The 21461-nt window shown below is 35.2% G+C and overlaps 2 protein-coding genes across 2 annotated transcripts; both read left to right on the top strand.

Moving 5' to 3' along the window:
* The first annotated feature begins 3737 nt into the window (after positions 1-3737).
* LOC140791982 (uncharacterized) lies at positions 3738-7465 on the top strand. Its single transcript, XM_073142728.1, has 5 exons — positions 3738-4451; positions 4956-5423; positions 5545-5922; positions 6013-6080; positions 7031-7465. The coding sequence occupies exons 1-5, from the start codon at positions 3936-3938 to the stop codon at positions 7239-7241; spliced, it is 1641 nt and encodes a 546-aa protein (XP_072998829.1). The 5' UTR covers positions 3738-3935; the 3' UTR covers positions 7242-7465.
* A 3090-nt stretch (positions 7466-10555) lies between these two features.
* Positions 10556-21270, top strand: LOC140792240 (protein PSK SIMULATOR 1). The gene is made up of 13 exons (XM_073143100.1): positions 10556-10784; positions 10928-11423; positions 13501-13826; positions 13976-14068; positions 14162-14252; positions 15202-15295; positions 17701-17798; positions 18058-18127; positions 19139-19242; positions 19833-19949; positions 20056-20132; positions 20257-20301; positions 20415-21270. Exons 2-13 carry the CDS (start codon positions 11091-11093, stop codon positions 20935-20937), a joined length of 1971 nt encoding a protein of 656 aa, XP_072999201.1. The 5' UTR covers positions 10556-10784; positions 10928-11090; the 3' UTR covers positions 20938-21270.
* The last annotated feature ends 191 nt before the right edge of the window (positions 21271-21461 follow it).

The raw sequence follows: 21461 nt of genomic DNA, 5'->3' as shown, positions 1-21461 counted from the left end.
AATTTTATTATAAAGGTGAATGGAACATCTGATTTCAGAAAATCAAGCAAAACTCTTTGACATCAGCTTAAATCAGATTGACATTTACTTTTTCCTAAACCTATCTTATTGTACGGCACTATGGTGAATGACTCCAATCCTTTGATAGTTACCTGCAAAGGGTAGAGGGCCTTGGCTTTCTTCTTAATGGTTTTCATGATGGAATAACCTGTTATATCTTCGCATGGGATTTGGTGATTTCATTATCTTTGGTTTTCTGTTAATCATCATCTGCCAGATAACAGCGTATCATGAATTGCTACTTTGTTATCTTTGGTTCTAGTTTATTCATTATTGGCTATGAAAGCATTTCTTGTTATAAACAATGCTGAGGCTGTGATTGGAAACAGAATTGCTGGAGATGTTTTTGACCGAGAACAACTTGGCACAAATAGAGGGACAAGGTTAATACTTAAAATAGTTCCACCAAAAGGTGGAACTATTTTGCTGAACAAAGAGGCAAAAGGTTTAGATTTAACTCTTTTTTAAGTAGCGATTTTTCTCATAATTATATGCTATTCCCCCAAAAGGCAAACCTCTTTAGTAACTACTATGGGGAATAACTGGGGATACAGTTACTTTATCCCCTTTTTAAAAATATTATGCATTATTGCAAGCACTTCTAGCAAATGCTCCATGAACTTTTTTGAACTAGAGTTTTTCATTGGGATTCAAGAGATTTTTGGCAATTTAGAGAAGTAGGTATTGGATAATTAACTGGACTTGTCAATGTTGGACATACAAAGTTTAAGTTTGACGTATCAAGGATATAAGATGAAAGCTTCCAATAGAACGTTATTCTAGATGAATGTAAACTTCTATATTCTCTGATATGGATTTTGTATATCAGCTCCTGCATGGATTTTGTTATTCATCATCTTTTATGACAAAGTTTGTATTTTCCAACTAACATAATTTCATGAAGGATAATTTTCCTGGTCAATGCATAAAAATAATTTGTGGATCATATGTGGATCACACTTCCATTATGATCTTTATCATGTCACTGAATGCATATACTTAACCTTAAAGTGATATGAAACACTGAGGAAATTGTCAATATCTTATTGATATCTTTTGCTTAAGAAGATCAAACTCTTGTAGTTGACTTTCCACCCAAAATGATGTCTGATGTACCATCCACCATCCAGTTGTCTTATTTATTTATCTATTTATTACTTTTACACATTAAGTAGGCCTTTGATTACAGTAATGTTTATGTCTGTATGGACATATAAAAAAATTATTAGCTTGTAGATATATGGAATGACTTTCTTTTTCTTAGCTTCGTCACAAGAATTAAAATTTTGTCACCGAGTACTCAATTCTTTTGAAGCTATGCTTTCGGATTCTCTTGGAGCTTGACAATCTAGCTGCTATATAGTCCGCTTGCTTGTATCTTCCAGCCAAACTAATACAGTAATATGCTTGTTTCTTGTATTAAATGATGGAAGCTAGATTTGTGTTTTCCAGAATTATCATTGAAAGTGTGCGTCATTACATAGACATTTCCAAATTATATCACTATGTTTCCGATAAGTATTATGACGAGTCTATGATTGCAATTTTTCTATTCCTGCATCCATGATCCGGAGCTATAAAACTTGCCTGGTGAAATTTTATCCAGGGCTTTCGTTCAAGATTAATATTTGAGATAATATTTTGCTCTTCATATAGTCTACTGCTTGCGTTCCTGTTTGAGTTTTTAACTTTCCATTGTAATTTACTCATGTTACTTAGACAATTATCTAATGGTTCAAATGTTTGACTTGCTTTCTGGTTTTCTTGTCTTCCTTTTTTATCCACTTTCTATGTCAATCTATCATCCAGTAAGAATTTTCCACTTGTTGTAAGTTGAAGAGGCATGAAAACTCCATTTTTAAAAAGGTATCTCATTATTGCTTGTTTATTCCAATCTCATGTCTATATTTTTCCTTCAGAACCTTGCTATCTCTTTTTAGCTGACTTCCGTCTGCGCTAGTTTGTTGGGTTCCTTGGCAAAAGTTCCATGGATTACTTCTTTGTATGTGGTCCTTTTGTTTCATGATAGTTTCTGCTGGTTCTAGGGAGAATCTGAACTGCTGTCAGACGTAATATTTTGCTCACTGCAGACACATCGTATCTCTGTTGCAGAAAAGGAATAAAGTCTGTCGCAGGGAATTTCATTTGGAACCCCAATAGATCATTTGCAACACTTTGATGGATAACTTCATCCACCGCTACTCGGTAATTGTTCATAGCACCACAATGATTGACTTTAAGTACATGTTTTTGATGCAGCATATTTGCCATACATGTATAAGCTGCTTGTGATTGCTGAATGATTGAGTAGATTAAATAAAGATGCACAAAGTTCTTGCAGATTTCCAGAGTTTTTTCAGATGTAACAGAGTTTGTCTACTTGCTCATGTTTGTTTGATTTATTTTATCTTTAACTTTAGTTCATTTTGAATGCATCTTCCATTATTATATATGAATTAGACTGAAAGCTATCCATGATCAGGTGCTAGGTGCTAGGTGCTGGCTGCACCTTTTGTAGCAGCAATGGAAGGAGGCAAAGTTGAGCCTAGGAGGCACCATTTTTGAAAGGTGGGCTTATTCATCAGGAAACTTGTAGATATAATGAGTCATTAGACTATACTGTGAAATGCTTTGTGAATATAGTGATGTCAATTTTTTTCCCCTATAAAATAACCTATTGACTATTAACTCTTTGTTTTAGTATATAAATTATAAATCTAGTACATATATAATTTACACTCATGAGGGTAGGTCAAAATGTATAGTTTGCTGAACTATTGTTTCTATCATTTAACCCGCCTGTAGTTCTGACCCATGTAAATATTAGTTCTTTTAGGTAAATTACATTTTTCCCCCCTACTAAACTTTTATCTGTGAAACTATTAATGTTTTTTGTCCAAATTTAAATAATAGATTTTACAGTTATATAGATCCGATCACTCGATTTGATCTGGTTTTGATAACTATAGATTTTACAGTTAAAAGAAATAGGACAAATTTATAAAATATAAAATTATTTATTAAGTTTTCACACAAAACATTCTATCTCGAAAGCTCATCTAGGCAGTCTGATATAAATTGTTACACTATAAAATTAATAATAAAAGAGATTTATTTTTCTATAAATATTAGTAAAATGTTGAAATTATCGGTGTTTATGTGATAGAGAAAAGAACAATAAGTTTAACATCTTCTTTTGATATAAAGTCGCTGATATGATCAATGTTTTATGTGCGATAACTAAAAAGAAAAATTAAACCAAATGACTTATAAATTTATTAGCGTTCCAATTGAAAAATAAAATAATTTACTCAAATAAATCACTAATAAGTTTAGAGATTTAAGCTGATAAGTTTTTTATCTCGTTAGTTTAAATTTAAATTTACATGTGTAGTAAATTAGATTTTTTTAGTATTAAATTTGATTTATAATATATTTTGATAAATAAAATGCAGGAGACTAGTTTGGTAAAAAGAAAGAACACCCAAAACATGAAAACAAGTAAGTCATATATATTTTTCGTAAGTTGACTATTGAAGAAACTCCGACTTCCGAAAATACCTTTCTTTTTATCGATGAGGTAAATCTCTCTCTCTCTCTCTCTCTCTCTCTCTCTCTCTCTCTCTCTCTCTCAGAAACAAACAAGCAGCCGTTCGATTTTGTTTGATTTCCGTGGACCACAGTCCACGCTCTCCTCCTCCGCGCGTCTCGGACCTCTCTCTCTCTATATATATATATATATATATATATATATATATATATATATCTCTTCCAAAACCCAAAACCCTAGTCCTTCTTCCTCTTACCTGGCCTCCTTCTCAATTCAAAACCTTAACCCCTTCTCCCCCTTCTTCCCATGACCTCCATCGAACGCCATGCACAAGCTCTGGCGCGGAACCTTCTTGACCCACTCCAACCCTATCCTCTCCACCGCCGCCTCCCTTAACCCCAATCTCCCCCTCCTCCTCCTCCTCCATCGGATGCCCTCTCTCCGCCTCTCCCTTCCTCCACTCTACACCCACCGAAGCCCTAACCCCGCTCTCCGTCGCGCTCTCCTCGCCGGAGCTCGCTTAGCTCCGCCGGAGGCGGCCTGGATGCGGTCCGGAGGTCGGAGGAACTTCGCGGCGGTCGAGGCTTCGAAGAATCGCGAGAAAGGTAGGAACTTGGAGGGGTCCGATGGCGAGGAGGTGGAGGAGGAAGAGGAGAAGGATAAGAAAGGTAGAACGGCGTCGGGAAGTGAGAGGAGGCACAGAGGTGGAGCCGTGGGTGCTCCGCCGGTAGGAAGTGTTGAGCTCTTGGCGATTCCTGGTGTTGGGCATCGCAATCTAAAGAAGCTGGTGGATAAGGGTTTTCAGGGAGTCACCCAGCTAAAACAGCTTTATAGGGACAAGGTACATTACCAGATTTAAAGTTTTCTTGTTTTCTTGGATTTTGCATTTATTATTGAAGAAGACAAATTAGAATTAGAGTATAGTGGAATGCATAAATGTGACTATAAAATGAGTAATTCCGCTGGTTTCTTTTCTGGGTTTGTAGATAAACATTTGAGTTAGTCCAAGTATAGACTGTAAAAGGAGACAGTGTAACGGAGACTTGGCTCCAATTAATTGCAATCTTCAGTACCGTGTGGATGGGTAATTCCAGCTCTCTATTTCCTCTGATGCATGATCCCATATTTTTTAGATGTCCTAGATTCAAGGTTTTAGTACATATGCTGGTTTTTTTTTATCTTTTATTACACATCTGTTTATGAGTGTTTCATTACCTTATTATTCTGAAATCTTTAGAATGAACGATTTCATGATTTCCAACTTGCTTTTCTTGTATGAATGTTTATGCATTTCGCCTTTTAATGCTGTAATATTCCTCAAATTTCTCTTGGTGAACATTTGCAGTTCTTTGGTAAGTCCAGTGAGAAGATGGTTGAGTACTTACAGGGCTCGGTAGGTATCATCCATAAGAACCATGCAGAGAGTATAACCTCCTTCATCAAGGAAAGTGTTGATGAAGAGTTAAGAGAGGAGGATACACAGTGTGATTTGAAGTCTACACAGAAGAAAAGGCTCACATTTTGTGTTGAAGGAAACATTAGTGTTGGAAAGACTACCTTCCTCCAAAGAATAGCTAATGAAACTCTTGAGCTGCGTGATCTTGTAGAAATAGTACCAGAGCCTATCTCCAAGTGGCAGGATGTTGGACCTGATCACTTCAATATATTGGATGCTTTCTATGCTGAGCCACAGAGGTATGCCTACACATTCCAGAATTATGTGTTTGTTACAAGGGTCATGCAGGAAAGAGAGTCTGCTGGTGGAATAAAGCCCCTCAGGCTGATGGAACGAAGTGTTTTCAGCGATAGAATGGTAAGTTAAATTATTGTGTAATCTGATTCTATCTTTCATGCCTTTCTTTTATTTCGTTGACATCAATTTATTAATAACTGCTCTATTGTAATGGTAAAGGGCTGATTTGTCTTGCATGCAGGTCTTTGTTCGTGCTGTTCATGAAGCTAATTGGATGAATGAGATGGAGATCAGCATTTATGACTCATGGTTTGACCCTGTCGTATCATGTCTTCCGGGTCTTATCCCTGATGGCTTCATTTATCTTAGAGCTAGCCCTGATACATGCCACAAGAGAATGATGCTCCGCAAGAGAGCAGAAGAAGGTGGTGTTTCACTAGAATACTTACAAGGCTTGCATGAGAAACATGAGAGCTGGCTGTTCCCTTTGCAACAAGGAAATCATGGTGTATTATCCGTGAGTCAGTTGCCCCTACATATGGATAGCTCCTTACATCCTGAGATAAGAGATCGTGTATTCTACCTAGAAGGGGATCATATGCATTCAAGTATCCAAAAGGTAATCTTACCATATAATTGTTCTTTAACAATCTTTGATACTAAATTTCACTTGAGTTTATGGCTGAATCTTTTTCCTTTTTATGAATAGGTTCCTGCTTTGGTACTGGATTGTGAACCCAATATAGATTTTAGCAAAGATATTGAAGCCAAAAGGCAGTAAGCTCTCTCTCTCTCTCTCTTTATATATATATATATATAGCAGTTCCAAAAGAGAAATCTGAACTTATAAATATTTTATGGCATATCAAAAGCTGAAGCTCAATTTTGATTTATCTTAAAGCATGGTTTGGGGTAGTACCTCTCACCTTGGATGTGCTCGATGTTGCTTTCTTTATATCAAAGTTAGACTTGCTATTGACTTGTGAGATCCTTTCATAGCTACTTTTGTCCACTTTTTACATGGTAATGACTGTGACTTAATAATACTACAATTGAAGATACATGGTTAGGCCATTTAAGTTAATATCTCTAAATTTTGTCCTTGCTCAGCATCCACATTGCTCAGCATGCAACAAAGGAATTTATAAGCACTCATATTTTAGCAGATAATCACCATTGTTCTTTCTACTCAATTTGTATCTATTCCATCAGTTGATCTGAAAAATTTCCAGCCGACTTTGCTTATTAATCAACATATCAGGTTGTTTGCTAGCTGGGTTTGTGTATAAAGCATTAGGTTTATGACGTGAAGCAAGTTAGGCAATTAAATTACCCGACTGAAATGCACATTTAGGTTTAAAATTCTGAAACCTAAAGCAGTTATTACTGAGATATGCAAACCCCCATCATTCTGTGACAAGAGTTCTTACTGTGTGTCTTGGTTTCATCCCCCGCTCTAACTGCTTGGTTTTTTTCCTAGAAGTACCCCTATTGCATCTTATAAGTGTCTATATGTAGTTCCGCTGCCAGCTGGTGTTCCTCATCTGGCTAATGAACTACGACATTGCCCAAGGTTTTAAATTTATCTATTGCTGACCAGATAATCCTCAGTATGATATGTTCTTAATGTGCATACCATATTTATTGTCCTTGATTTTGCGTGATACTTTTTATTCTTATATCATATTTTAAAATGTTGATCAATTATTTTATTTGTTATTGTCAAGGTATGCTCGGCAAGTGGCAGAATTTTTTGAATTTGTGAAGAAAAAGAAAGAAACTTCACCTACACGCTCTGGTTCTGATGGAAAGAAGAAAGACCAACAAATAGTAGTTCCTCACAGAGGTGGTTTGTGGGTTCCAGGTCAGAGTCATTTCCCAGAGTCTGCTCTAGAATCTCTGGACTTCCGAAGAGCTATGTCATTCCTTTCTGGTTAGCAGGTTTCATCATTCCATCTAGAAGTCTCTTATCTGCAGTTATGTTATTTCAAAATCATATATTATAATATGGTTCTGGGCCAGGAAGAGACCTCAGGAATTCTGGAATTGGTAACTTTGTAAATGTTGTGATGGCTTTGTTCTAATGTCAAGACTAGTAAGCAATGTAAGATACCACTGTTGTACCTTTGTTGTTCTGTAAATGGTTTAATTGTTATCTTAAAGTTCCAGCTGCTGATATCTCTGTTTGAAAGATTGATTGCCAGTGGTTGTCATATATATAAAAGGAAAAGGAGATATGTCATGGTTAAGTAACCAATTATTTTCTTACTTTTAACTGTTGGATATTTCATCCAAAAATAATAAGATGTCTTTTATCCTAAAAATTGTCATGCGTTTGAGCAACTGAAAGTATGCTTTGTGTCGCTGATCTATCTTGAACTTTTGTATCCTGAACTCTCTCCCAGGTTCTCTCTCAATTTATATTTATCTAACAGAAGTAGTATTATTGTAGCTGCAATTTAGATAAAAAGTTCTGTGGTAAAATAATTTTCGTCCAAACTATATGGAGTAAAAATGTAAAATATATTTAATCAACAAAGAAAATCCTTCTATTTTATTTGTGTAAATTTATTCAACTAAGAAAAACAGCAACTATATGGATTCTTTGAATTCAGAATTTTTTTATGTCAAGAGGTCTATATAGTAAAAAAAATTATGTGAAAGTTTGTGATAGTTAATACAAATTTGAATCATAGATATCAATGTCATAACACTAATTATTGTCGAAATGATTCAAAGTGATTCAAAGTAGGATTGCTTTGACTAAGTTAAACGAAGTATCTATCACTCTACAGAGTCAAATATTAAACTGGGAAACTTGCGAAGCCTTTTCACCTATTTATAGTTTACATCCTGTATCTTTTATATTTACAAATAGGGTCATACTTTTACTAAACATTTATACAAAATACCCTGCTTTAAGTTAACACTAACATTATTTGATCAGATGAGAATATTTTATCAATTGCAAACTATTATTTTCTAGAATATTATAAAATACACATATCCCTTTCTCGTGGGGCACCATAGATTTAATAATTTCTTTCAATCTTAAATCTCAAAACAAAAATAAAATGAGTCACTTTTTTTTTTCCCCATTTATCCTTTCTCATGTAGCCTCTTAGTTTGGAAAAGGTTTTTTGGGTAAAATATTTGGGTTAAGAAAGACATGTTGAGTTGGACAAAGAGTATTTTGATAATTATACTAGTATAGTTAAATTAACTCAGTAATCTAGTTAAGTTAAGTAAACATAAGCAGAGCATTCTGTGCATCTATTTGATAAAAATGAGAGGGGTCAATTTTGCAAATGTTAAAAATATTAGACGCAGTAGAACTGTAAATAGGTGAAAAGGGGAGGTGTTAAATGTAAATTTCCCTATTAAATTTCTTTACAAGTTTGATTCATTTTCTTTAAGGTCCATTTGAGTCGCATTTGTCAAAACGAAGGACAAAATAGAAAGACTGGACTTACTTGACAAAAAGTGCATTAAAATTCTAATTAACCATCCTTTGTAGAATGCCAAATAAATCTCTCTCTCTCTCTCTCTCTCTCCCACTGCGGAACTCCGCTGACCAAAAATTTATTTCTCAGGCAACTCGTCAGACTTGCCGGCCCACACAAACCCAGTGTGAACGCACAATATGCCGTTGAATTCGCTTCCGTTGTTCCGTCGGATCACTTTATAGAGTCAATTTGTATCCAACTTTGGCTGTGAATTTAAAAGATTTGGACTTATTCTGGAATAAAGAAACTTTTGTATTCCAATTCTAATTTACGGTTTGGTTACGTTAAAAAATAAATGATTGTTGGAATAAGATGGTATTTTATTTAATTGTTGAGAAAATAGATTAAAATAATTAAATTGACATTATTGCTCTTGGGCTTTTTAGAATAAGTGGGGTGAGTTATTCCAACATTTTTATCCCAATTAAATTTTAAAATAAAAATATCTAAAATTAGACGGTTTATTCTATTTTTCTACTCCAACATAGTATTTTAGCATGAATTGTATTAGTAGAAATAAGATTACATATGACTTAATTTATAAATATTAAAAAAAATAAATGGGCTAAATCTTAAATAGGGTGGTAAATGTAAAATTTAATAATAAAATCGCTCAAAGACCAATTTTAATAATAAAATCACTAAATTAAACCTTCAACTTAGAAATACATTGCATACATAATTTTTTATTTTCTTTAATATTGCATACATGATAAGGAGCTAAAAGTGAAGTAGGAAAAAGAGAAGCATGTTACTTATATATTGTTCCGCCGGCACGTCACAACGCAAGCCTCGGGCCCTACCTTATGCCTTGGCTACGGGATAGCAAGGCTAGAGAGAGAAACTTCACAACTACCCAAATTTAAGTATATATATATATATATAATATTATTTATTTATTAAAGATGTCATCCTACATACAAAGCAAGCCACTTAAACTCGTTTTTTTTTTGAAATAGTTAATTTATTAATTATAATTATCTAACTTATAATTAGGCCACACTGTCATAATCTATCAAAAAATAATAATAAAAATAAAAAAAATCTATGTGATTTAAAACTTAAAAGAAAAAGGAGGAGATTCCTATTTAAAAAGATTCAAATTCCTAAAATCCTAAAATCCAAAGGGACGTAACTTTTCCTCTGAGCAAATCGTCAAAAACGCGTAATCTTTTCATGCTGTTCTCCTTGACATCCCAAAAAGAATACGAAGTTGTGACAAAGACAAAAGAAAAAGAGAAAAAGAAAAAAAAAAGGTTTGAAAGCTATCTATCTAGTCGTCGTTAGAATATCTGGGATATAATTTCAAATTATCCTCCTAAAGTTTTGCCTAACCCATGTCATTTAGATCAATATAAGATTATTGACTTTTCTATCTATATTTATCTATAAAATCAGCATTTTTTATATTCTTAAGATGATTGAAAATATTTATGATAACAGTTAAGATTTGCGTTTAGTTCGAAGCAATCGTTCGATAGCGGTGCACATAGCAGCTTGAAGCTTAGTTTATTATATTCTAACTCTTATATTGAGCCTTCGGGCTTATGAATAATAATAATAAAAAAGGAATTCTGATATTTTTTTTAATATGATAAGTTTGGATGGAGTAATTAACCGTTTTACGTTAGTTTAAAGGTAATTTGTAATTTAAGCTAATAGCTTAATTAATCAGGCGCTCGTATTTGAGCACCGGGGGTAGTTATCCTGGTGAGCATAGTAGGCATGAGGGACTTGGGTTTGACCAACTCCTCACACTTCATGACTTGAAGTGGGCTTAATAATGTTTGGGTGGTCTGCTGCTAGCCTGCTACAGAGAGGAGCGAGCAAGAAAATCTAGTCTCAAATCTCTCTTTCTCTCTCCTGCGGCTCGGTTTTCGATCGGTAAAATCTCCAGCCGATGCCGTGGGAGGAGTAAAGATTCGTCTTGATCGGTCGATTAGTCACGCAATCGTTCGGCTCCTCACTGACAAAGGTTCGGCTTTTTTTTTTTTTTTTTTCTCTTTCTCCCCTGGTTTTCGTCTGTTGGTTTCTTGTGAAAATTGGATCTTTTGATGTTCTTGCTTGGATTTTGGATGAGGGTTTCTGATATGGGCAATTGGGTCGTTTCTCTTACAGGGTTCGGTTGATGGATTGGAGTTCTGGGGACAATCTATGCTGGATTTGCTGTTGGAATTGTCGGGTTGAATACTCCATTGGGTTCCGTTCTTGCAAAGGTCCTGGTTCTGTGAGCAATCTGTGAGGGAGAAGTGAGATCGGTTCAAGGGAAGTTTGAGAACGAATGGGTGGGCTTTGTTCCAAGAGATCGGCGGTAGATAAATCTCCCAGTGAAACCACAGTTGAACCCAATGGGCTTAGGGAGCCCGAGCCAAAATCGCATCTTGCTCGTGAGAAGATGCAAGCCAGTTCGGCGGCGCGGCCAGCCGCGGAGGCTATGGATGAGCGGCTGCAGGAGCAAAACTTCTCCTTTTCCGAGACGGCGCTGCCGGCTGCCGGTGACAGCCTGGCCACTGACGCTGAGTCAAGGGAGCCGCAGCTGTCCAGAGCTCTCTCCCAAAAATCCGGGTCAACTAAGTCAAAGTCTTCGTCTTCTGCAAAAACTGGAACTAACAAGGCGAGTCCATTCTTGGGTATACCTGCCTTGTTCTTCTTAAAGTATGTAGATCCATGAATGCCACTTGTTAGCTTTTGGCCACTTCTTTCTTGCAAATGCAAGGCCACAAATTAATGCTGATCAATGGGATTTATAAGAATCTAAAATCCTTCTCACTAGAGTTTTTTTTAATAATTTATTCATGTTGAGCATAGCAATAGGAATTTCATGGAATTCGGGATAATGTCTGTCAGTTTTCAAGATGCCTTCCAAACGTTTTGCATCAAGTTAATAAAGCCTCACTTTCTGTGTTTCATATGGATGCAATATGCTGTTGTTGATCTCACTTTCTAGGTTTGAAATAGATGTATTAGAATGTGAATGATCAAAACATGATTAATTATTAGCGGCAATTTAGTAGAAAGCTGATGAGTTTTAAGATTTTTGTTAGCAATATTTTTGCATCTTTAGAAGCCAAAGTGCTGCGATAACTGACAAAATATTGCACCATCTATCAAGAATCAGCCTCAATACGCAGGAAATCTCATATGTCAAGCATTGGACAAATGCAGAGTAAAATCACATAATGTGTGCCAGAATGGCAGATGAGACAAATAACTAGCCTGGAAAAACATGTTTGACTTTCTCTGTGAAAGTGTGATGATAGGGCATTTAATAACTGATATTTGACTTTCTCAGTTTATAGACTTTTGTTTTTATGAAATCCAACTGTTAAAGCACTACAAACTGGCTCTGGCCTGTAACATCATGTGATGATAAAAATATTTGCTAAAAAGATTCCATTAGAAGGACAGAGATCACATTGAATTGGACATCACCAAGATTAACTTGGCAATGAGCCAATAGACCATCACAACTAGTCATGTATCATGCTGCTTCTCTGAAACTCAATTCTTGCAGAAAGATGGTCACTGAATTGTAAATAGAGTCTTTCTTTGTTCTCCAAAAAGTTTTGTGCTTTTGCTTATGAGGACTTGGCACTAAGCAAATTCTGACAATCTGACTCTTGGATTAAGACTCTTCAATTGACAAGCTAAATATCATTATGTTTGCCTTAATCTTTACTTCAATGAACTCTTAAATTCTTTATATTTTTGAAGTTGAACATGAAGTAATAGTTGGCACTAGCTTCACTTGCTGGAGATGGATCTGGAGATAAATCAGGGAATGCCCAATTTGGTTGGGACATAAATCCATAATCACATAACCTTGTAATAACATGGCAAATTAATTCTATAAGTTGGTCTATTCAGACTAAATTATCGTGTCAAGCGCAAGTTGTTTACAAGTTACTCACTAATTTTTAAATGACTTGGTTGTTTGATGGTCACTTATCTTCACGTTTATTCTAAGTTCGTATTATTACAAATTTACAATTTAACCACAAAAGTACTAGGTTGTAGGGAGAAACAGTGGAAATATTTCCTGGCATGGAATACTAATGTGTTGAATATTTTATGGTCTATGGGTGTTCGGGTAATCGTACGTTGACTACGTTCAGTTAATTTTAAGTTCCTTTACTTTTGTCATGAAGCTTTGATTTAATTTTAAAATTGGTTTATACTTAGTTCCCAAATGCTTATATGGGTGTCGAGGGCTTTCAAGATTAGTATGGGATTAGAAAACCTTAAAGTAAGAGCAAACATCGAACCTAGTCTTAAGAGGGTTTGAAGGTAATTCCCTAATTTATGGGTATCTAGGTTGTTATCAATGAAAGGTAGGGACTAGGTACAGCTGGATACTCTAACTAAGGTGGCTGCACATTGTTTGGGAAGGAATTATATGATCCAAGTAATTATGTGTAGTAGATACAACAATTTATTGTTGGGCAGTCCTATTATCACTTGTGAATGATCTTATGTGTCCATTAGTCTGTCTCATAGTGCTTTGCTTCCACAGTTTTCAAAATGATTCAATTGTTTCTTGCAAATAAATCAGTTGAATAGTTAATCTATTTGAAGTATGTTGATCTCCAACTCTTTATTTAGCTTGATTACCCTGAAATTTAATTTATACTTCATCATCTGTTCAGCCTCCTTTATCAGTTACTAAAGTTCTTTTAGCTATTGTGAAATAGGTCTCAGAAGTGAGCTCAATTTTGGGCCGAGCCGGTACTGTTGGGCTTGGGAAAGCCGTGGAGGTATTGGATACACTTGGTAGTAGCATGACAAGTTTGAACATTACTGGTAGTTTTGTACCAGGAGTGACAACAAAGAGCAATAAAATAGCTATTTTGGCTTTTGAGGTTGCCAACACAATAGTTAAAGGTTTCAATCTTATGCAATCACTTTCAAAGGAGAGCATAAAATATCTGAAAGAAGTGGTACTTCCTTCTGAAGGTGTGCAGCATCTAATATCCAGAGATATGGATGAGTTGCTTAAAATTGCCGCTGAAGACAAAAGGTTAAACTTGAAAGCTGCCCTACTCAAATTTGCAATCACTCATATGGTTGCTACTATGTGAATAGCTACCCTATATTCCCATGGTGGAACTGTAGTTTTGACTGTATGCTCCTCTTCTAGTGAAAAGCACTATGTTTTCATGTTGACAGGGAAGAATTGAAAGTGTTCTCGAAGGAGGTTGTTCGTTTTGGAAATCGTTGCAAGGATCCTCAGTGGCACAACTTGGACCGCTATTTTGACAAGTAAAAACTTACCTAGTATTCTCTTATGTTTTAAAACCAAGAATATTATAGTGTTTCATAATAATATTTTTCTTCTATCTTGGACAATGTTAGACTGGTATCGGAACATACACTACAAAATCAGATGAAAGAAGAAGCAGAATCAGTTATGCAGCAACTGATGACGTCTGTTCAATATACAGCAGTGAGTTTCTTAATAATAAAAAGAACACTTCATTTCCTACAATTGTATGAATTTAGTCTTTTGTGATTGAAAAATGCAGAATAGAGTATGCACATGTAGGTTGCTAATCTAATATGGCTTCACCAATGAAGCTTTAGCTCTTGGTAAGCGTGATTAGAAAAGGATGACTTTGCGAATAACAGGATGAAAAGATTCTATGGAAGCTATTTCTCAGAAACTAATGGATACTAGCATAGTGAATTTCATTTGCAAGTTGTCATGCATTATTAATCTGCATTTCTTGTTGGCTTGGCACATCACAAATGACATCTCACATGCATGGCATTATTCTTCTTTTGTTCATCTAATATTTTCATTTTGAGAAAACTGGATTTTGTCCTACATATACCCAAGATAATCTTTTATCAAGTCTGATCATCCTTTTCATAATTAGATATTTATGAGCTTATACTTATCTCATGATATATATGTCAAGGTATCATGAGAGCATCTTGCAATCTGATTTTCTTGGTACCATTTAAGTTGAATCATTGTGCATCTACTAGAAAAGGAATAGTAATTTATATATTTAGAGTAGATCAATTGTTGTTCCTTATCTTTCCTACCTTATCTATAAGAGCAAACAATTTTCATGTCCTTTAAGGTGTAAAATTCCTGTCTAGGAAGAGGTAAAAAAAAATTCTTTCTAGAAAACCAGCAGTACCCAAAAGAAAAAAAAATACAATTATGTGTTGATGCTTTGTAAGGAAGTTACATGAATCTGTTTACCTTTTCTTTCTCATGCAAATTTTTTTTTGTTGATCAATTTAATATACTGTATCAGATCTCAAATCAGATCTCAACTTTTGTGATGTAAATGAATTATCTCTGTGCTCATGTGCTTATGGATTTGTGCTTAGTGCATAAATATGTCTGACTATTTTGTTTTACTTTTTTTTGCTTTTCTTAGGAATTATACCATGAGTTGCATGCCTTGGATAGATTTGAACAAGACTACAGGAGGAAAAATCAGGAAGAGGACAATTTGAGTGCAGTTCAAAGAGGTCAGTTTCTCTTGTAACTTTCTGTATATTTTATAGATACGGTGGCTTATCAACTAAGCTATATTCACATTAGATCTGTTTCTGGAGAAAATAGTTGCTGCTTCTTAATGCATTCCTAGCCTAGGTACATTTGATGCTTCTTTCTTAATGTCTAAAATCTTAATTAGCCTTCTTTCTTATATAACTCAAGCACCGTTCAAATTCCCTATTCTTCTTCTCTATCTCTCTCCCTTGCCCTCCCCTCCCCTCCCCTCCCCTCCCAATGCCACTCCTCTCCCTCCTCATGTCACTTTTGGCTCAATGCTCTACAAAGGTGGCATGCATCATGCCACCATACACATCTTGAACTACCAACATCACGTCCTAGGGTTTGCCACACTCCTCAAAACTTTGTCTATTATCTAACATCTTTCCATAAGCATTATATGTGTGAAAAGTTACTACTAGTACCAAGTCCAACTTGAATGCTGCATATGAAATTGGTTATTAGCAATTCAGCATTATAGAGACCGAAGCCCACCAACTTGGTCATTTAAACAGAAAGATGAAACTGTAGATTCTTTATTGAAGGCTTGTCTACATTTGTTTGGTCAAGGAAAAAAGGCCTTTAATTAAATTAAGAGATTTTTACATAAATGCCACTACTTAAAATATCATTATTACCACTGTGTATTTCAAAATATCACAATTGCTTTGAGTTCCTTGCACTCTTTCAAAAATGCCATTTATTGGTTAAATTTCACTAATAATGATTCAGACCGAGCTTAGATATAAAAAGACCATTTTGCCCTTATATAAATTATTCAAAATGGTTCCAAGGGTATTCAATATTTTATTCAATAATCAATATCTTGTTACAGGAAAAATACCTTCTTTTATACAAGACAAAAATTGTTGATAAATATTTTACGCTCTAAACTTAAAGAAAGAAAATATTTTAGTCATTCATATGAGTTTGTTACCTTTAACCACAATTTTTTAGGGATATTCTATTAAAAATTAACAATAATGGTAATCCAGAAAGAGTCAAAAAAAAAAATAGTGGCAATTATGGTATTTAAAAATTTTCGGTGGTAATTATGTAAAGCCCTTAAAATGAAATGTGATAACATTTGGCTTCCTCCAAAAGTATTTTGCTTTCCAACTAATTCATTAAGTTCCCTTTTGTCATATGCTCATAGCGTTGTTTTGACTTTGGAGGTCAATCAAAAATTTTGCAGCCGCTATTACATTCTGAGTTAAACGGTCACGACCCGGTTTTAAAATCATGACCGACTATATATCTCAATACACTTGAGATGCACGAAGCCATTACTAATACTTTTTAAGTTCAAAATGACAAGAATTAATATGAATATCTAATTCTAATAAATATAATCCTACAATAATGAAAATGACCAAATGTTACCACTAATGTGTCTTCAAATAAATTAAATTAGCAGATGATTTAAAATATAATTAATAATGCTACTGAAAGATAAATGAGTAAATCCTAAATGAAGGTAAGGTCTTGATGCATCTCGCTCAGTTGCCACACTAATCAATATATGAAATGTTAGAAAATGGATCTCATGAGCTAATAACTATAGCTCAGTGAGTAAAATTCACCTAAAAATCAAATAAATCCAAAATCTATAGATATAACTTTAAATAAATTCAAGTCCAGCGATATAAAATGACAATTTCACTAAGTATATCTATAACAATAGTAATAACAACAACACATATTATAACAGAGTAAGTCATATTTCATAACATGCTTAGTATCAATACTGATTTTTTTCAATAATAATAATATCTTATGTCTTAATTGGGTCAATGCTCTGTGGAACCACATCAACTAGAAATTACTTTGAGATGATGCTCAGAATTTTTTTTTTTTATAGCTGTGGTTAGAGTCACCAGAAGATGTCACTATGTGATAAGTACATCCTTTCTTTTCTTAAAGTTCATGGTTCATGGTTTTTTGATTTTATAGAAAGAAACCGAATTGGATTCGGAGAGGCTGGACATTCTGCGACTACTCCTCTTGTAGCATAATATCGAAGAAGGGTGAAGAGTGCACATGTGTAGTGCATGTGAGCTCCTAGTTTTTTTTTCTCAGTTCCTACATAAACCATGATAACACAAATTCCACAAATTCCTTGCTGATCCCAAAGTTAGCATGCGCCTAAGCTTTGGTTAAGATTAAATTAGTCATAAATGATCCTTTCTTAATCCTTAACTTCTGGCTATTATTTCCTTTGAAGCCAACTCAATCAATATTCCTTGTCTTATTTTTCATCTTCATATTTTTCTCTTCAGGATTTGTACATGACTAGTCCAAAAACATCAGCTCAAACTCTAGGTTTATAATCTTATTATTGCTGATTCAAAGGAGATCACGTGCTTTGATTTTTATGTAGGCAACAATATTCGAATTTTGGGCCAAGAGCTGAAGAGCCAAAAGAAGCATGTGAAGGGTTTAAAGAAAAGGTCACTTTGGTCTAAGAATTTGGAGGAGGTAGGTGGGAAATATTGCTTTATCTTTTGATCTATTTGTGAGATTTAATATGTCAGTCAATTATTTTTTATTAGGTGATACAATCCAGTAGATACTTATTATGTTTGTACTTCATGCCTCTTATGTGCCTTTGTTTTCTCTTCTTACTAGTAAATGTTCCACCCTTATAATCCATTATTGTCGCAAAGCATGGCAATGTCTGTCTGTGCTGCAAAAGGTCCTATTTCTAGTCTAAATGAGACTACATACCTTCTTGTAGGTCATGGAGAAGCTTGTAGACATTGTTCACTTCTTACATTTGGAGATCAATGATGCCTTTGGAAGTGCTGGTATTAGTTCTTAAAACAACTCTTGGTGCTCTTTACCTGCGTAACATGATCATTTTCTTATCAATACGAAGTTATGAACTCGAACTTCTATGGGATTTTCTGTTCAATCTAAACCCAGATTAATTTCTGCATTGTCTTGTGCATATTTTTAGATTTTTCTTCAGTTTATTTTTGATGTCTATATTATTATTCTTTACTTAGATCAAGTACCAAAACTCTTTCCAGAGAACAAAGAACTGCATCTGCACAAGTTCGTTTATATCTTTTAACATATTATTTCTCCTCAGTCTTTCTTGGCATTAGATATTTTGATCAGTATCTCATATGTCATTTAGTTATTTCCTTTTATAACAACAAAAAATAGAACATGGACTAGGAGGAAATGCTTCATTCTAGGCACACTGGCAGCTAGAATGATAGAATACATAGAGAGGAGAGCAAGGTTCTCTGGAGGAGCAAGTATTTAGTTGTGCTAAAAGATACATATTTACTTGAATGCTCTTGATTTCTGACATACTAACATTAGTATACAAATTAATTTGTGTTGGGCTGTTACAGTGATTAACTGCTGGTTTGGTATGCAATTGCTATGAGCCAGCATAGGTTAGGGAAGTTTGTTCTTGCCTATGAAATTACATAAGCCAGGAAGTACACAGGTTTTTGTTGTTAGAAAACATAGTAGAACTGTCCGTATAACATCAGCAACTGACTTCGTTTATTAGCTGCAGTTGTGCTTAGTTAGAAGAATACTTGAAAACTCTTTAACTAATACATCCTTTACTTGAATGCTCCTTAAACATCTATAGATTTGAGATATTCTTGTCAATTAAAAAGATCTACCGCGGTACTTCCTTTGCACGATTTTGCCTCTTATCTTTACTATTCTGATTCATAGTACTAACAAAAGATGATGTTCTTTGTAAGAGAAACGACTATTATTGTTATGAACAAAAATATTGCATTTTTGTTTGTTATGGTTTAAATTTGAATTTAGTGCTTATCAAATTGTAGATCATGAAGAACAAGTGGATGTATCTAGCAACCATCGGAAACGATTGGGGCCTGCTGGCCTTTCACTGCACTATGCAAATATCATCAGTCAGATAGACACTCTTGTAAGTTCATGAAATCATCTGATCATTAATATGGTTTCGCAGATTCATGGTGTTGCTTTTCTTTTGGTATTTGTGCAGTGGATAACTTGTGAAAACCCTTCTATGATCAATTTCTTTCCTCGCTTGGTGCAATTTTTTTGGTGCTATCTAGTTTATTTTGGACAGACATGTTGTAGATGAATGTGGAGTGGCATACCCTTCTCTTCAATTGTTTTGATCTGGTTTGCTCAAGTTACAGCTCCTCTAATATATCTATTTGCAGCATAGTTTCTCAATTTTTTTTCTTCATGTTTTGGCTTATATATTGCCTATCTGCATCTGTTCCTCAAATAACAATGACATGGATGCACTTTTTATATGTTGATCTTGTTGTGTGATTAGCGAATGTTAGGCTTAGGATTCACTCAAAACTGTGTAGTTGTACATGCTAGTCTGTACTCATGCAGGAAGCACTGAAGTGCATAATGAAAAAATCAAACTTAATTCTTTTTAATTTAATATGGTCTCCTATTGTCTGTTAGGTGATGATAAGTGGTTTTCACCAGCGATTATGGCTTTCATTGTGCTAACCAAAACTGGCTTATGGTCAGGTATCTCGATCAAGTTCTGTCCCTCCAAATACAAGGGACACTTTATATCAAGGATTGCCACCTAGCATAAAATCTGCTTTGCGCCCTAAGTTGCTATCATTTGAATTCAAGGAAGAGGTATGCCTATACTTCACCAGAACCTGTCCTATGTTAGCTATCATATTTATCTTGCTACATGTATATATATCATGTGTGAATTCCTCTTCTGCTTGCACACATGCAGCTTACTGTTTCTCAAATCAAAGCAGAAATGGAGAAAACTCTGCGGTGGCTTGTCCCAATTGCCAATAACACAACCAAGTAATCTTACACATCCATGTCTGCTGTATTACTTTATCATAGTACACCAGGTGTTTCCTGAATTTATCTGACTCATAAATGACATCTTACTCTTTCCTGCTTGTTGCTGCAACTGCTATCATAGGGCACACCATGGTTTTGGTTGGGTTGGAGAGTGGGCAAACACGGGGTGAGTGTCTCTCTCTCTCTTGATCAGTTACAGTTTCATTCATAACATTACTTCCTTTTCCTCCCTGTGTAGCAAATGGCAAACAATTTCAGATTTATATCTCTCTCATACAGGTCTGAAATGAACCGCAAGCCAACCGGGCAGACCGACTTGATCCGAATGGAGACATTGCACCACGCAGACAAGGAGAAGACTGAGGCCTACATCCTTGACTTGGTAGTGTGGCTTCACCATCTCATCAGCCAATCTAGGCCGGCAAATGGAGGCGTGCGATCTCCGATTAAATCCCCAGTTCGCTCTCCCACCCAAAAGGGTCTAACAGTTACCCTACCGGCGAGCAAAACAAATAATTCATCTTCTGTCCTCACCCAAGAAGACCAGGAAATGCTAAGGGATGTGAAATATAGAAAATTTATCCCAGGAATAAGCAAGAGTCAGGAGTTCAACACCACAAGATCTAGACTGAGCAAGCATGATAGGCTAAGCAAGAGTAATAATCATTCTCCAACCAGTTGTGGCGGTAAAAGAGACTTCTCAACTAGAAGGGCATCCATGGTCCCCGTCATCGACTTCGACATTGACAGGCTAAAAGCTCTGGATGTGATTGATAGAGTAGATGATCTAAAAAATCTATGAACTCTTTGATCTATCATAGAAATCCTCACTTCTGTGGCCGGGTCTCGGTCATGATCTCTACAGGTATGTGCACCAAAAGCACTACTAGATGGATGACAATTGCAAATCATCAGTAAGCAGCAGCTATGTGAGATATAGCCTTTGGCAGCACAAATGTTTCCTTTTGTATGTAGAAATAGGCATGGTGGTGGTCATGACTTGTATTATATGATGCATTCGCACGATCTTACACGGGAGGGGAACAGAGCGTTTGCTGCACTAGTTTGTACTTGTATAAGCATGCAAGTTTTGAATATAATAAAGCTCTAGATACGGTTCGTTGTCTGTCGAAAATCATTAGTGCCATGCCCTGATGAAATGTTCTATCCCAAGGTAATCCAACGAACAGACTAGTTTTAAATATAATAAAATTTTGAAACTGTTTAGTAGTGTGAAAATAAGATACTTTGATGTACAAGTGCCAAGTGGTGTATGTTAGTGAGCTACTAACGGGCCGGATCCAACAACTCAAACTGGATCGGGTT

This window comes from Typha latifolia, chromosome 7, assembly GCF_019914945.1.
Source record: "Typha latifolia isolate L0001 chromosome 7, TyphaL0001v2, whole genome shotgun sequence".
Classification (NCBI taxonomy): Eukaryota; Viridiplantae; Streptophyta; class Magnoliopsida; order Poales; family Typhaceae; genus Typha; species Typha latifolia.
Note: the sequence above shows the minus strand (reverse complement) of the source record. Positions and strands in the feature narration are given on the sequence as shown.

Bases quoted from the DNA above. Each gene is read 5' to 3' on its own strand.
- LOC140792240 (XM_073143100.1), top strand. From the start codon at position 11,091: ATGGGTGGGCTTTGTTCCAAGAGATCGGCGGTAGATAAATCTCCCAGT. The intron at 18,128-19,138 runs GTATTAGTTCTT...ATCAAATTGTAG, and splicing joins TGATGCCTTTGGAAGTGCTG to ATCATGAAGAACAAGTGGAT. The intron at 19,243-19,832 runs GTAAGTTCATGA...GCTTATGGTCAG, and splicing joins TCAGTCAGATAGACACTCTT to GTATCTCGATCAAGTTCTGT.
- LOC140791982 (XM_073142728.1), top strand. From the start codon at position 3,936: ATGCACAAGCTCTGGCGCGGAACCTTCTTGACCCACTCCAACCCTATC. The intron at 5,923-6,012 runs GTAATCTTACCA...TTTTATGAATAG, and splicing joins TGCATTCAAGTATCCAAAAG to GTTCCTGCTTTGGTACTGGA. The intron at 6,081-7,030 runs GTAAGCTCTCTC...GTTATTGTCAAG, and splicing joins GATATTGAAGCCAAAAGGCA to GTATGCTCGGCAAGTGGCAG.